The sequence below is a fragment of the Balaenoptera acutorostrata genome, chromosome 20 (assembly GCF_949987535.1).
Source record: "Balaenoptera acutorostrata chromosome 20, mBalAcu1.1, whole genome shotgun sequence".
NCBI classification, from domain to species: domain Eukaryota; kingdom Metazoa; phylum Chordata; class Mammalia; order Artiodactyla; family Balaenopteridae; genus Balaenoptera; species Balaenoptera acutorostrata.
In genome coordinates, this window is record NC_080083.1 from 24133034 (window position 1) to 24149687 (window position 16654).

At 60.0% G+C, this 16654-nt stretch overlaps 1 protein-coding gene and 1 long non-coding RNA gene across 5 annotated transcripts in view; one reads left to right on the forward strand and one right to left on the reverse strand.

The window, feature by feature from the left end:
* The window catches only part of BCAS3 (BCAS3 microtubule associated cell migration factor), a 577971-nt gene extending 567595 nt beyond the window's left edge, over positions 1-10376 (forward strand). For all 4 annotated transcript variants that reach the window (XM_057536260.1, XM_007190268.2, XM_057536261.1 and 1 more), the window contains one exon: positions 9580-10376. In XM_057536260.1, the coding sequence (XP_057392243.1) occupies positions 9580-9728 (149 nt within the window). In that variant the 3' untranslated portion in view covers positions 9729-10376. The remainder of the gene's footprint in view (positions 1-9579) is intronic.
* The window catches only part of LOC103016752 (uncharacterized), a 42597-nt gene that overhangs the window by 25496 nt on the left and 447 nt on the right, over positions 1-16654 (reverse strand). The window lies entirely within an intron of this gene.

Below are 16654 nucleotides of genomic sequence, written 5' to 3' on the forward strand. Positions count from 1 at the left end.
AGGGCCTCGGCCTGCTGAAGCATCAGAGATGGCAACCCCAGCTTTCTACCCAGGACCCCACTGCAGTGAGAGTGGTCTCTCGCACGCGCTCCGGGCGTATCCTGCTTCTCGCAGCACCTTCACATCCTCTTCTCTTTAGAGCCTCACACGCCCCGTGAGGTCCGCAGAGCAGCCCCTCCCCTCCTGCCTGACAGCTGGTGATGCAGATGAGAAGTGAAGCAACTTGCCCAGGTCATTCAGCACGTCTGCGGCAGGACTGGGGCTAGAGCGAGTTCTCCTCCTCCTCCTCCTCCTCCACATCCACAGGGAGGTTCCGCTCAAGGCTGCTCCGACATCTGGCTGATCTCAAGCATGGATTCAGCCAGATTTATCACATAACTCAAAGCCAGGGACCCGTGAGCCAGGTCAGCTCAGCCTTTGCCATCCCCAAGTATAATATGCTGTGACAAGACATACTCTGCCTGGGTCAGGATTTAAAGTTAGACAGATGTAGTGACACCGAGAGGGTCCCCGCGCGTGGGGTACTGGTCGAGGTGACCTGGGTGGGTGATCCTGCTCTCTTCTCCTTAAGCCAAGACTTGAGAGGGCTTGGGTCACATGGGTTGCCTGGGAGCGGGTTGTGGCAGCCTTTCTGGTCTTTCCCTGGCTGGGGTTGGTGCCCTATCATGGCTGTTGTAGGAGGGACCCAGGGAAAGACTCCAGCCCCCAGACAGGCCAGCCTACCCTCTGGCAAATACCACCTAAGTCTGGGAAGGGATCCGGGGCTGGGTTGTGAGCTGCTCTGCCTGGAACTCAGATGCTCTGCTCCCTTCCCCACCCCCAGCGCGCACACACACACACACACACACACACACGCACACGCGAGCGCGCGCGCACGTGCAGCTGGCTCCAGAGGAAGGGGGGGGGATGGAGGATGCCCTTCCTCATTCTTCAGCCTCCATCCCTCCCCCTCTTTTTTCTACTTCGAGTCTCCCTTCCCCAACATTCCAGCATGCTCCTCTCCTGTCATTGCCACTGGACCCACCAGGAATTCGGGGACCTAGCCTACCTCTATGCCCCTGTCTCATGGTATTAATGCCAGACTGGCCTGCTGTCATGAATAGGGTTTCCAGAGGCCTAAGGACCTTTCCTGTTGGAGGGAAGAAAGGTGATGTGTCTTTTCCCCGGTTTTTCTGGGTGGAGCCTAAGGCACAGAGAGGTCTCTCCACTTGCCAGTTTCCTCAACCATCCTTTCTAGGATTGATCATGACTTTCAGCTTCCAGCGGGGGGACCAGTGGATGCCCAGAAGGGTCTGAGGTCTCCTTGAGCCCTCAGGTCTCCCCCCAGAACCCTGAGGTTATTAGGCAGCTGTGCGTGGCCCCAGTGGCCAAGGGACACAATTCCAGGTACCTGAGCCATGAGCGGCAGATATTTGCCCTTAATGTTTGGAGCTGGCAGCGGGGGAGGGGTTGGTGAGGGGCAAGGCAGGTCATGTAGCCTTGGCCTCATCCTGTGACGTTCTGGGTCTCAGTACCTGCGGGGTCAGGAACAAGAGCTGGGCAAGGAGATAAGAAAGTGTGTTTGTGGGAGCCCTGTGGGTTGGAAGAGACTCCTGCCAGGAGGGAAGGCGTGTACCTGCCCACTGGCTGCAGGACTCGGGCCGTTGGCACAAGCTCTCAGGGACCCCAGGCCGAGTGTGCAGTGAGATGACCAGAAGTAGGTGGAATCAGTGGGCCAGGGCTCTGTGCTCAGACACAGGTGTGAAGCCCTGGAGATACCCAGGCCATTGTTAGCTATCTTCTCATCCACTCCCTCATTCCATCACCCAGACCAGGATTCCCATTATCTGAACTCGGAAGGGCCTTTTCATCCTCAGCCCCTCAGCTTGGAGAAACTGCCCTCCTTCCTTCCACAAGTGTGCCTGGGAGGGGAATAAAAACCCCTGCTGGAGGAGAAAGGTGATACCTTCTCTGCCCTACCCCCCAGCCCCCATCCTTTCAAGACCTGGTGTTGGTGGATGAAGAGGATCCCTGGTCTGTTGGCCTCTCTGCAGGCTCTGGAGCCTGAGGGGGGTGCCTGAGGGTGGGATACGGCAGGGCTGAGGGGACAGGAGAAGGGAAGGTGCAGGGGAGCTGTGCAGCCTCAGTTCGGTGTGTCAAGGTGGGAAGAAAATCGAGGCCTCCCTACCGGCTGCCTCCTTTAACTGCTGCCCTTTTAACCTCCTAAAAAGTGCCCTGGGGCTGAGGCTGGCTCCGACCCAGAGTGTGGTCTGTGACAGAGCTGTCAGGATTTCCAGAAGCCATCTCAGGCAACTCCATCTCTGTCTCCCTGAAGAGACCCCCACCTCCCTGAGCCACTCCTGTTCTCTGGAAGAGAGAGCAGTAGTTTCCAGGCCCAGGGCCGGTGTAAGACAAGCAGCCCCTAGCCGTGTCCACCCCCTAGTTGGCCTCCAGATCATCTCTTCGGGTTCCAGCACCAGGAAGCTGACAAACCTCCTGAACCCGCAGGATGCAGTCAAGCCCCCCACCTCCTTAGCGCTTCTCTCTCCAAGCCCCAGTTTGCTTAGCTGGTCCCAGGTCCTTATTGGCAGGCCCCTTGCTGACAAAGTCGATTGCTTGGGGCAGACCCCGTTGAGATCCACTTGCTGAACTTGAAGCAGTCCTGTGGTCCCCTCGTCTCCTCTCTGTATATCCCCTTCAGGGAAGATGCTAAAAATCGCTAATCTCCTGCTCAGAGGACCTCCTTCCCCCCACCCCACCCCCTGACCTCAACCCCCCAGCCAAGAACCCTCACGGCAGAAGGGGATGGAAGCCATTTCTGTATGCAGACCTCCTCTGAGCCAGGCACTGGGCAAGATGGGGCAGTTTGGCTGACTGTTCCGTACTCTGGGGCCACCCACTCCCCTGGGGTACCACTGAGCCCAACCCAGACAAGGGGCTTAACCACAGGCCCTGCTGACGGGGGAGAACTGGGAGGTGGATGCAGGAGGGAAAAATCAATGCACGTCAACAGGGTTGGAAATTTATTTTCCAGCTTGGAAGAGGGTATTTTCAAAGAGGCAAGGAGGGAAATGAAAAGCTGTAAACACATATCTGCCATCTTCCTCTTCAGGCCATTTCTTGATTAAAAAGAAAGACTCTTTCCCAAGATCCAGTGGAGAAGGGGGAGCGCGAACCGGTGGGGGCCTGGATGGCAGAGACACCTGCTGGGGAGGGAAGATGGAGAGGGACCCCAAGGTCCTGTGGATAATCACAAGCACTAATACAATTGCAGCAATAAGAGTAACTCACATTTGCTGATGGGAAGCTTTAAGCACTTTATGATGCGCTCTACATGCATTGTTTAATTCTACAACCGCACTACGAAAGAGACACTGTTACCCTCCTGCGCAGGAGACTGAGGCACAGAGGTTGAGTAACTTGCCCCAGATCTCCCAGGTAGCAGGGCCCAGAGCCTGTGCTCTTAACCACTTCCCTCATCTGCCTCCACAGCCTGGGCCGACACTGCCCCCCCGACCCCGCTCCTCAGGCCCTTGAGGCTGAGGGGTAGGGGTGCGGGGCATTCTCCCTCCTCTCTGCTGGAAGTGGGCGGTGGGTGCCGCCTAAGGCTCCACCCCAAGGCCTCATCCTACTCCCCGCAGGCCACCTGGGTGGTTAGCTTGGGACGGGGGGGGGGGGGGGGTGTGGTTGCAGCCAGGGCCCAGTAGAAGTGCTCTGCTAATCCCTTTAATGAGCTGCATCGTGAGGCTGAGTGTGCAGAGCTGGGCCTGCTGGAGCCTCTGAGCACACCGGAGGAGCCCGGCAGTAAATGCTACTCCTTTTGTGGCAAGGGAAGCGCCAGGGAAGCCTGGGGACTGAACCCCAGGGGTCCCAGGGACCCTCCGCCCAAACACACACACAGAACTGCCCTCACTGACCCCATTAGGTCCCGGAAACAGACCGTCCTCAGCCAAGTCCTGAGACGGGCTCTCCACAGTGCCCTCACCCACCAGAAGCCGAAGGGGCTTCCCTCGGGGTCTCTGATCGGCCAGCCACCCTCACTGCCATCCGGCCTGGAGGAGGCCTGGAGAAGGTCAAGCCCAAAGTAGGACTTCACTCCTGACCTTCCCCCTGGGGTCTCCTGCCCTCCTGGGCTCCCCCAGCTCCTCGCAAAGCTCACATAGACCCTGTGTCCTCAGCGTTTCACCCACTCCCCAGGGATCAGGGAACCAAGACCATAGCGCTTAGTACAGTGACTGTTCTGTGAAGAGAAACCTGCTCCCGGTCTGTCCCCAAAAGTCCCTGCCTTAGCAGGCATTGGACGGCCTCAAGGGAGTGAAGGGTCTGTACCCAGGGGAGAGGACGGTCCCAGGGAGAGGAACCTCCAGGGTGAAGCAGCCTTGGGGACCAGCGCTCCAGAGGGGAGGACCAGAGAGGGGGGCTTCCTCATGCCCTGCCCCCCGTGCCGTCTCCTGTGCCGTGTACGGTCCCCTTCCTGCCTCGTCCTCTGCGTCTCCCCGGGTGGAGCCCTGCCCTGCTCATCGGCACCCACCCACAGCTCCCAGGAGCCAGTCTGCTGCTCCTGCCTTTGCAAAGGGGCCTCAGTATCCTGCCGGGAGATGAGGGGCTGGGGTGATGGTGGAGTGAAGGACGGAAGACAGGCGCCCTCACCCTGCGTGGCCCAGCCCGAGAGAGGGCAGCCAAGCTCCTGCCTCCTCACATGCTCCCCGGGTCTCCGTTGGCATACACGCCCGGGGAACCAGGGTCGCTTCTCCCTAACGAGGCCAGCCACCTCTTTGCCCGCTTCTGACACCTTCGAAATTTGCCAGGCTCCATAGAGAGTGAGGGCAACACGAGGGCTGAGCTTTCTTGGTCCTTTGCTTACTTCATGAGAGCCGAGGCGCCTCCTTTTTGGTTGCTGCTCATTCCACTGCCCCCCTATTGGAGCCAGTCTTAGCGGTTTCTGGAGTTGTCACATCGCCGTCCTGGGGCCTGCAGTGGCCCCAGTTCTCTCTCTTGGGGGGTTGTGTACCCAGAGCCAGTGGTTTCCTGCTCTTCCTTGGTTTGGCTGCCTGCAAGATGGGGAGACCAGCACCCACCTCCCAGGCGCACAAAAGCGCTGGAGAATGTGAGGTCATAATAAGATTTTCTGTCCGAGTCCAGTCCATTATCTAGGAGCTACTCCACATCCCCTACCTTGCTTTGAGGCCTGGAGAGCAGCCTCCTTTAGAGCTAGCTTTTTCCCACCGGCCAGAATCCACATACTTCCGCTGAGTGGGGAGGCGGCCAGGGCTGCTTGCTTAGTCCCCCACCACAGAGCCCCCAGCTCTCTCTCCTGCAGCCCTGGCAGGTTTCTGGTGGGCTTTCCCCACAGGTCCACCTCAGCTGCAGGAGAGCTGTTCAGACCCAGGGGTCTTGGGATTGGGGGAGGAGGGCGGCAGCCAGAAGCTGGGCCACTGAGTCGGAACATCCGGAGGCGTCCCCGAAAACTCAGCCTTTCTCTGTCTCCTCTTCCTCTCCTGGCATCCCACCTGCACGGGCCGCCATCCGGCACTGCATGGGCCAGGGGCCCCTTCTCTCTCCTCCCCCCAGCTGCTCCTCCTCCATGTGCGGCTCCTCTCCCCCCCCCCCCCCCACCCATCACCCTCACCAAAGGGGGTCTCGGCTCTGTCACGACACTTCCATCTCTGGGACCCCCAAGACTGGTCCCCAGGCCCCTACACATGCATGTCACTGCAGAATTCTGCTGCAAGCTTACCGTCCTCCCAGTATGACTTCCCCACACCTCCCGATACCCTCTCCTCCCGCTTGCAGAGATCAGTGTACTTCTCCATCGCTGTCCAGGTCTTTTCCCAAAAGATTCCTCGGTGCTTTTCTTTTCACAAGGGGGAAAAAAAGGAAAAAAAAAAAAACAATGCCAACAGCCCAGCGTCCGTGAGCAACCCAACAGTAACAAAGCATGTGTTCAGGATGGAGGCAGGTAAGGCCACACGCTTCCGTTTGCCGCTTGCTCTGAGGGCTGGGCGGCTGGGCGAGCTGAGGGGCAACCCTGTGTGCACCCGTCCTCCACATCCACATCCGCTTCTGCACACGCCCATCGTCCTGTCTCAGTGAGAAGAAGAGAAAGGGGTTTGACAGACGCATGTAGGAAAGTGCCCAGGCGCTTTTGACAGACGCATGTAGGAAAGTGCCCAAGAACCGGGCCCCTGGTTCTTGTACTGGTAGTCACGCTGCAGAAGAAGCGCCACATCTCCTTACCACATCATTCACTCATTCACTCGAGAAATGTTTTTTGAGCACCAGCTGTCTTCTAGGCCCTGCGGTTGGCACTAGGGAATAGAGAGAGAAAGCACAGAACTGGCCCCCAAGAGACTCTCCACCTGGATGGGGACACGCGTGTGAGCAGGCGGGGCACAGTGTGCTAGAGGGCCCGGGGCAGGAGTCGGTACACAGCGCAGTGGGGCCTGGCGGGCTCTGCCAGGGCAACAGCACAGGCTCGTGCTTGTGCTTAGCTTCGAAGATGAGTAGGCGTCCTAGGGGCCTAGGGAGCCTGGGAAGAGCTTTTCCGACAGAGGGAGTTGGATGAGCACAGGCCCAGAGGAGAGGAGAGGAGAGGCCCCCAGACTGCCCAAGCTCATTACTGGTTCCTCAATCCAATAACAGGTGAGGTTAGTGAGGTCTTAGTGGGGGCGGGTCAGTCATGGAAGGCAGTTCGATAGAGCTGAGGGGTTTAGACCTTATCCTGAGGACCCTTAGGAGGCGATGAAGATTTTTTTTTTTTTTAAAGGAACTCCTTTTATTTATTTATTTATTTATTTTTGGCTGTGTTGGGTCTTCTCTCTGTGCGAGGGCTTTCTCCAGTTGCGGCAAGCGGGGGCCACTCTTCATCGCGGTGCGCGGGCCTCTCACTATCGCGGCCTCTCTTGTTGCGGAGCACAGGCTCCAGACGCGCAGGCTCAGTAGTTGTGGCTCACGGGCCTAGTTGCTCCGCGGCATGTGGGATCTTCCCAGACCAGGGCTCAAACCCGTGTCCCCTGCATTGGCAGGCAGATTCTCAGCCACTGCACCACCAGGGAAGCCCCTCGATGAAGATTTTTAAGCAGAGGAAAAGATGAGGTTTGTGCTTTAGAGAGAACACTCCGGCTTTGGGATGCGGTGGCTTGGAGAGGGGCATCTGCAGGTCAGGAGACCAGAAGGGAGCTTTGGAAATTATCCAGGCAGGAAGCACAGGCCTAACCCGGCAGTGGCCGTGGGCATGGAGAGGAGGGAAGAGGCCCGGGGAGATGTACGGGATATGAATTCACCAGAGCTCGGTCGCCCTGGGAGATGGGGCCACTTCCCTCACAACCCAGGCCTCACTGGTAAAGAGAAAACACGAGCAGGGCAGCTCAGGCTCTACCTGGCCCCCAAGAGCAGCAAACTCATCTTGTAGGTCCCTTTGGCAACCATCCCTGCGCTGCCACAGGACGGGATGAGGGGTGTCCGCCCAGACTCGCGGGGTGGGGTCCCTGCGGGCCTGTGTTGAGGGGCAGAGCGGGTGCCACGCTTGGTCCTGGGCTCCCGGCTCCTCGGCTTCCTCGTTAGTGGGGACGTGCCGGCGCTGGGCCTCCGGAACGTTGGGCCTGTCTTCCAGGTCTGGAGAGGAGCCAACCTTCCCCATGCTGGTGGCCTTTTCTGCTCCTTCGTGTGGGGCTTTCTTCCTTGGACCTGGTGTCCAGAGGCTCAGGAAGCCCCTGCTCGTCTTGCTGCGGCCACTGCTCCTCTCTCCTGCCCTCCTGGCCCTGCTGCCAGCGCCCCCTAGTGCTGGGACGGCCTGCACCAGGGCCAGGGCCTCTGAAATCAGAGATCTCCCGCAGACCCCTCGGCTTGCTTGCGGGGAAAGAAGGGAGCGGAGGGAGCTTTCTTGGAGCCTGACGCTTCCATACAGAAATCCCGGGGCCTGTTCTTTGCTTTCCTGTCCTGTCCCTCTCTCGGCACAATGGCCTGGACTCCCAGATGAGGGTGAGGCTGGAGGGCGATCCACATCTACATAACTCTCGACTTATCTCGGGGTTGGGCCCAACGGGGCAGCCAGTGTCTCTTGGAGATCAGGGGCCATCACCAGGCCTGTAGCCTGTGTCCACAGCCCCCATCTGCTGAGAGGTTCTGGTGTCCAGGCACACGCGCCCTTCCAGCCTGGGCCCCGGAGTGGTGCCTGGTGCAGCCTGAGGGCCCCTCCCGCCTCACACAGGACCAGGAGCCTGCTCTGAAGGAGGGCAGCCCAGACTCCCCAGCCCGCCTGTGGCTGCTTCTACTGGGTCACCACGGTGCTTTGGGGGTCGCCCGCAGGGAGAGGGGGGTCGGTGGTTACTTCCTGGCTGACTGGTGATGGCCGGCCCAGGAGTAAAGGCCACGACCCATTCCCTAACCAAAGCCAGCTGTGCTGCGTGTGCATGGTGGCAGGGAGCCAGGGAGCAGGTGCAGGCTGGAGATAAAAGAGACCAGACAAGTGTAACATTCGAGCACACCTTGCTGTTTCAGATGACTGCTTCGAGGTCCTGGGCTCCTGGGGTGGACAGGCAAGACCCCCTCAGTCCCCGGCAGGTGTACCTTGGGGAAGGAGAGGTTGCAGGTACCACATCTTGACTTGGGGCCCAGAGTTTGCCCAGGGATGTGTGTGCCCACACCTCAGAGCCCACTGTGAGGGAAAGGGTATAGGAACTGGCCACTTTGAAAAAGCCAAGAAGTAATTCTCTCTTCCTTGCATTTGGCATGCCAGGAAGTCTATTCCCAGCCCACCTACCCCAGTACTTGTCTTGGATCAAGAGATGGTGGGGCAGTTGAGTAAGTTGCCCAGAGTTGAATGAGATGGAGCCAGTTGCCATATCCAAGATGGTAGCGTGGCTGTGTTGATGCCAGGGAAGGGGCAGAGGAGGAGATGGGAGCCTCCCTGCCTGCTTCCCCGGTTGACTCTGAGCATACAAATTCTGGGGGGCCTCCAGGACACTTGGGAGCCCAGAGGAAGGGAGAAAGGAGGCACTCCAGGCACGTAGGCCCCTCTCAAACCTGGCATTCCCTCCTGAAGGGAAACAGGACACTTTCCAGGAGGTGCCACAGATGGACCGGGGCCTGGCCAGCCGGCAGATTGTGTGGGTGAGAACGAGTGAGCAAGTGAGTGGCTAAGCCAGGGTTGAAGCTCCCTGGCAGGGGAGGGGAAGGAGACAGATCGGGTAGGGAAGCGTCAGTCCTTCCCATGTCCTGGCTTCTCCCCTCCTGCCAGACTTGTAGCTCCAGGACAGGAGCCTCTCGTGGAGTTGCGTGGAGCTGGGGGAGCATGCTGACTGAGCACATGCCCCACGTTTGGCAGTGTGGTACAGACAAATCATCAGGGCGGCCATACTTCTGGCTAAAGGGGCTCCCACAATGAGGGAGTAACTGGAGCCCGCCAGCCAAGGGGGCTTCGCCCTCCTCAGGGTGAGCCTCCCTGTGACCCAAGCTGCCACCCGGCCCATCCTTCCCCCCGCAGAAGGATGTAAATGGACCCAGATTGGTGCCTCAAGGCAGGCAGCCCGGCTCAGGGGCTACCCCCGCCTCCCCAAGACTGCACTCTGACCGGGCCTGGCCCGCTCTTCTGTCTTGCAGAGCTACAGCGAGAGGGAAGCATCGAGACTCTGAGTAACAGCTCAGGTTCCACCAGCGGCAGCATCCCGAGAAACTTCGATGGCTACCGATCTCCACTGCCCACCAATGAGAGTCAGCCCCTCAGCCTCTTCCCTACCAGCTTCCCGTAGGTACCAGCAACCTGCTTCTGACTGGCTGGCCCACTCACCTGCTGGAGGGAGGAGAGAAGTCCCCCCTCTGGTCCTGCCCTTCGGACTCTGCTCGTCTTTTACCAACCACCTTCCCCAAGCTTCGTGACAACAGCCGCCCACCCTCCCTGGATCGAGAAGAGACCTTTCTCCAAAGCACCTCGGCTCACTATGACCTCTGCCCCCCATCAGCGGGGCCGTGGCTGAGAGAGACTCTGCAGAAGCTCCGTCCCCTCCTCCGTTTGCACACGATGTCCTGCATTGGACCCGCTTTTGTATTTTCTAACCAAACCCTTGGGGGGCCTGGGTGGGGAGAGGGTGGGTGGTCCGGCGGGCACTTTAGCCCTGAGCGACAGCCCCAGCTCACTCCTGGCTTTGGCACACGCTGCCCAGCTTCCCTTGGCCAACCTCCTTCTGGCGTTGAACTGAGGCCCAGAGTATTAGGGAAGGAGGAAGGAAGAAGAAACCCCCCTTCCTCTTTTCTTTCCCCTTTGGCTCATGGAAAGGATTTGTCTTTCTTGTCTGTAAGCCCTTTTACCCTGGTCCTGTACTGTTCAGTGAAGGAAACCCTGGTTACTGAGGCCCTGTCAAAAAGTGCACGTCTTGTTCAATAAATCATGCTGCAGTTGGTGTCCATCCCTGAGTTGCTGGGGTCAGGGTCCTCTCCAAGCGCTGAGCAGTGTCCTGTGGGCCTGACCGTGTGTCCCTGCTCCACACGTGCAGCTGAGGGGGAGTCAGGGAGTGGGGAGGAAGGAGAATGAGGAGGTTTACTCTTGAATTTGGGCAGGGTCTGACTTAAATCCATTCTCTGACCTTCTTGCCTGTTACCAGAGCCGTTGAGTTCTGGGGGCACCCCAGGCCCGGACCCTCCCTGGCTGTGGCAGTCAGGGCTGGTCAGGCCCTTGGCATGTGCTTCTGGGCTGCTGTGGGAAGGAGAGCCTGATGAAGACTCTGGCCTCATCTTTGGGACAGGCTCCCTGTCATTACCTCTCCTCAAACTCAGAAGGTTAACGGGTGGTCAGGTGAAGGTGGGTGTCCCAGGAAACCTGGCTGGAACCTTGGATGACAAGTTCGTGATGTGGTTCTCCTCCCACCTCCCAATTCTGGACCTAAAGTGAATGGCAGGAAGGAGACAGGAGCAGGGGGAGTGAAAAGGGGTATTGAGCAAGAAGAAGACGAATGCTAGCCCCAGTCCCGCCTTCCCTGAGACCCTGGAGAGGCCTGGGAGGATTGAAGGAAACCCACTGATCCAGGTGTGGTTTGGCGTGAAGTTTAATGTAACAGCCACGGAAGAGTTGAGTTCACAAACAAGCAGGCCTTCCCATCCAGCCATCCAGCCAGAGCGGGGGAGCTCCAGGGCCCCCGCCCTCTTTGCACGCACCCCATCCAACCCTGGCGCCTGAGGAGAGATTAAATCTTCAGTGCCCTCCACCCGACCAGTTGGGCATGCTAGTACAAGGGGGACCTGAATCACACTCGGCTCTGAAGGCTCAGTAGATGGCCCTGCATAGGGTGGCTGAAGCCAGCCCCTCCTGCCTGGGAACCTGCGGGGTGAGGAATCACATGCCAGAGTGAGGCATGCTGGGAACGGAAGGAGGCCTGGGCCCAGTCGGGGCTGCGGGACGGCAGCAGCTTTTCCGGTTCCAGCCCAGCTGGAGACACTGATGAGCCTGGCATACCCCCCACCCGAGCCAGAGCAGTGTTTCAGTCAAAAGGGGACAGGGAGGGAGGGAGGGGCGTGCCACCAGATTGCCCATGCACGCTGGCCATGGCCTGGCTCCTTGGGGATGGGTCCAGAGCTCAAGGAAGGGTCAGGCCCTCTGAACCCACCCTAGGCACGTGGATGGGGCAAAGATGGACAGCCAGGAGCGCTCTCCAACCACGCAGGGGACTGGCTGGCAGCTTAGAGCCAGGAGTCCTCCCTGGCTCAGCCCTTTCCCTCCAGGGGGTGCAAAACAGCTGTGGCCTCCTTCAGTCAGGGAAAGTGGTGGGTGTAGGGCTGGACTTGCCGGCTGAGCTTGCAGGACAATCTGGTTATTCATCTGCTCACAGCTAGGGCAACTCTTTGAGTATGTGGGGGAAGGGGAAGGATAAGAGAGGCCAGATAAGCTGGCCCCATGGCGGCTGCCACTGGAGCTGGGGTTATCAGAGAGGCCTTGGGTCTGGCCCCCGGCTAATTGGAGAGGTTATAGACCCTGCCACAGCCTGTAATCAGCTGGAAGTGAGACTGGGCCCCAGGGTGGGGGGCTTTACTGCCCACTGGCCAGGGAGCAGCCAGCCTCCTGTCCTCTAGAGATAACACCCAGGGCCAGCTCCACCTGACCCCGAGCAGCCCCAGCAGACCCCCATGATGGCATTACCCTAGGAGGCCGTCGGAACATGCATCTAATTGTGGCCTGACCAGGTGACCTTGAGGAAGCCATGTGACCTCCCTGATTCTTACAACGCTACCTGCTCAACAGGCAAATCACTATGGACTTTCTCTCAACTTGATGGAGGAAAAAATACCTTCATGGTTTGCGAGGAGGCTGATGGGAGCTGGGCTGGCAGCTCAGGGAGGGAGGACACTGTCTGGGATTGATTGGAGAAATGGCCCAGTGGTCCCAAGGTAAATGCAGGTGCACAGCACTCTGTCAAACACTAGTTTCGGCTCCTCTGGAAGCAAGCAGAGGCCAGAGCAGGCAGCTGCCAGTCTAAGATTGGAAATGGTTTCTCACTGCTGAGTTTTCTGATTTTCACAGATCAGGGAATCTCTAAACTAGAAGGCACCCAAAAGAGCACTATTCGGTTCTCATTTTGCAGATGAGAAGCCTGAGCCTGAAAGAGGCCTTGCCCAAGGTTAAGAAGTCACACAGCTAATCTGCTGACCCCTGTCTGCTCCATGCTCCTCACATGCCCAGGCCAGTTCCCTTAGAGGAACTGCATTCTGCACTGACCTCCCTGTCCTGGGCCCACACACAGTCCAAGACTCTGAGCCCACTCACCCCCATTCCCTACCCCTAAGAGCATCCAGCCCTGGCTCCTGGCTAGCTTTGAAGCTGCTCCTTTGTCCCCGTGTAACTGAGAAGGCAGCCCCCTCCTGCAGACCTAGAGCTGGAAACTCTAGGGGCAAAAGGGAAGAGTACCTTGTACCGTCTTGTATTCAAAGCCAGAGCCCAGCCTGAGGGTGGGGCCCTGGAGTCTCAGTATTGCATTGCTGCAGGAGCAGGTGTAGCTAGTGGGACAGCAATGACATCACCAGCTTCTAAGGAGTGGCCTTGCTGTTTTTTAAGGTCCTTGGGTCCCATCCCAGCTCTGCCACCGGTAGCTGTGTGGCTTCGGGTAAATTACTGCACCTCTGGGCTCATCTGTAAAGTCGGGGGAGGGGAGCACACCCAGCGAAGAAGAGCAACAAGGTCCAAACAGGCAAAGAGGAAGCTGCAGGTCAAAAAAGCAAAAGATTGGTTGGAGGCCCAGAGGCTGACCAGAGGCCAGGTAGCTCTTTGGCAGGGAGAGGGAGGGCAGGTGAGGCGACGCTGGAGCCCGGATTGTCGAGAACTACCCCCGAAGCTGCTCCAGGGAATCATGGCCCCGCTCTAGGCGAAAGCTAATCAAGAGCCTGGTGAGCGCGCGCAGGCCAGCCCCGCCCCTCTCTCGCAGGTGGGCTGGTCCTAGGGGGGGTCCTTTTTGTGCTTTGCCCCCTCTCTCAAGCCACACAGCAGCGTGGCCTGTTCACTCTGCCACGATCCCAGGCATCCACACCCATGATCTCACACCCGTGCTCGTCCACGCACTGGCAGGTTCACAGATGTGCACCTCACTTTTACCGACCCCTGCGTCCCAAGCGGACTGCTGCGAACCGAGGACCTCGACCCCAGAGCATAGAATAGTCTGGAGCTCTCAGGGTTATGGAATCCCCGAAACTCTGGGGAAGTCGTCCGAAGCCTGGCGGGGATGAGTCTTGGGTTGCCGGGCCCTGTGACCTTGCTTGCCCTCAGGTGCAGAGCGACGACCCTCAAGGGCCAGGGCTGTCCCGCGCCAGAGCTGCCAGCCTGGGCCTTGCTTTCGCGTCAGCCTGGAAGACTGGGGACTGGGCCGCAGAGGCCGTGCTGCCTAGGCACTTCCCGGGACGTAATCGGAAGAAGTGGCCCCGCCGCCTGTCCCGGCGCAAGGCCTGGGCCACAACGCAGCCGGGAAGAGGTCGCACCTCCCGCTCTCCCCGCGCCCCCCGCCCCATCCCAGCCACTTGGCCCGACCCTGCGCGGGGTAATTGGGTCGGGAGGGAGGCGACGGACGGGCGGCGACTCCAGAGAGACTGCGAGCCTGTCAGCCGCAATTTGTCTAAGTGGACGGGACAGGCCGGGCCGCTGCGGGCCGGGGTCATCGAGGCCGCGGCCCCCACCCCAGCCAGACCCGGGACCGCGGGGGAGCCGGGCCGGCCACTAAACGGGGCTGGCTGGCGCCAAGGCTCCGGGAGGCGCGGGTCCGGCCGGGAAGCCGGAGATGGGGAGCAACTCTGTCTATCCTCCCCGCCCCTTCTTCCTACACACACAGGCCAAGACGAGGATGGACGCGCCCAGTGGCACCTCCACTACTGGTCACCGGCATAGGGCCACACACGTCACCCGAGCTTAGCCCGGGCACACTCATAAGCCACCGCGCACTCAGTACCAGTCTCACGCCAGCGCCCCGCTACCCGGACGCACGTCCCCTCTGCCACAGGACCATACACCCCAAGCCATCACTCCATGTAGGAGCACGCAGATCCACGCCCAGTCACACAGACCAAGACACCGGGCGGGGACCAATCCCGGGAATGTCCCAGCAGTGCCCCTTGACCCCGCGAAAGGTTAGGGGGCCAAGGACGGACGGCAGCCAGGCCAGGCTCGGGACCACGGCCACACCCGGCCCAGGCCGCCCCCGCCCGATTTCCGGGTTGCGGGAAGCACAGAGCTTATTGAGCGCGTGCAACGGGCCGGAGGCCCGAGGCCCGCGCCCGCGCGACGCCCGGGCCCTGGACGGCCTGGGAGAGGGAGGGGCGGCTGAGCGCGCGTCCCCCGCCTGTCTGCGGGGCCCGGCCGATGCGAAGTGACAGGGGCCGGAGCTTTGCTGTGGAGCCTCGGCCGCCTGGCGCCAGCCGCCCCCGCCCGTGCCCTCCCCCTCCAGCCCCGGGCGGCTCGCGAGGCGCCCCCCAGGGCCTCTTAAAGAGACACGCACTCTCAGCCCCGGGGACCCCCCAGAGGCGCCTGTTCCCGGGAAGAGGAGGGGGGGTTAGACCCGGTGGGGGGAGGGGCCGAGCGGGAGATGGGCGCCGCACGGCGCAGCACCGGGGCCTCCTGGGCCTCCCCTTCGCGGGTTTTCGTTGAGCCAAGGATATTCCTCGCTGGAGAGTTTGGCTGGAGGTGTTGGGGTAGGGGGAAAGGGGGATGGAAATTCATAATATTAAGAGCGGCTGTAGCGACCTCGGGTTGGTTGCGGGACGACAGGGCAGGGCAGATGATGGGGTCCTGGCCGGGAAAGAGCCTGTGGCCGCCGGAGGGCAGGTCCGTGGCCCAGTGCTTGTGGCCAGGTGGGATTGTGGTCCCCAAATGCAGCCACTGTATCGTCGCCGCGGGGTTTCTTGGGCGAACAACCCGGACCAGCGTGTTTCAGACTGCCTGGGCCTTGGACCCTGGACCAGCTACAGACCTTCTCCAGGAAAATGTCCAAATTGCACACACTTAGGTATACTACACGCCATTCTTGCAAGTTCGAAAGTACGTGTACACACACGACTTTGCGAGTGCATGCACGGATTCCCAGGCCTGTGCCCGGATTCCTGGCTCCGGAACGCTGCCCTGGCTATTATCTGGTCACCTCACCAACTGCGCAAACCTGTCCACACACATCCATCCCCAGGGGCAACATCTCGCCTAAGACGGAGCCGGCAGGACTTCGCCTGTGCAAAGCTGCAACGGATCCTGCCCCGGCTGCATAGACTGCGCAGCGCGGAGTCGAAGATTCGTTCTGGACAGAGAGGAGGCACTAAGAGAGGAGCGACCCAGTAGAGAGTGAGGTCGTGAAGAAAAACCCTTTGGGGGCGGCGCCCTGTTGCGCGCTGGGTAGGGGGGTAGCGAGATCTCCGGGGTCGGCTCAGAAAAGTAGAAAAAAAGTTCGGGGAGGCCAAACCGCTCCGGCCGGTCCCCAACCCGCACTGCCGGGGTGATCAGATTTTACACGGCAGGTCTGCGTGTGGAGCGACAGGATTCCCTGCGACTGGTGTGCGCAGCGGATGGGACACTGTTGGATGTGGGCTGTACGCGCCCACAACGCCGGCGCAAACCCGCTCCGGCAGAACTCACCCGCCTTTGCATTGGTTGTGCGGGCAGAAGTGTCACCCGTGTCTAGTGCGTGGTCCGTCTTGCCTTCGGAACGCGACCTCCAGGAATCAGTGTCAGGCCTGAGACTGATTCAAGGCAGGTGTGTAGCCGCTTCACTGGGCGCACGCCTTAAGTTCGGCTCCCGCTGCGCACAGAAGGCACGACCACAGTGGGCGCGAAACACACACACACACACACACACACACACACACCAAGGGCGGGAGACAATTTTGGTGCTGCCTGAGAACAACTGCGGCAGGCGGGGGTAGGAGGGGGGGTGGAGGCTCAACCGCAGGTGCGCACAGACGCTCAGACCCCCACACTCGTTACTCGGCATTACTGAACCTGGGAGATGTGAGCTTTCGAGAGCTGGAAACAAATTCTAGGAAAGTGGAGGAGAGAGGATGCCGGTGTTTAGAATGAGGGGTACTTGTGTCTTTGGTACCGGATGCGGCGAAAATTCGTTGGGTCGCGGGTCAAGAACCTGGGGGCTGGATCCGCCCGCGCCTTGCCGCCCTGTGCTCGGCGGAAGGTGCACTCACACCTTCCCAGCCCCGAGGACCCGCTCTC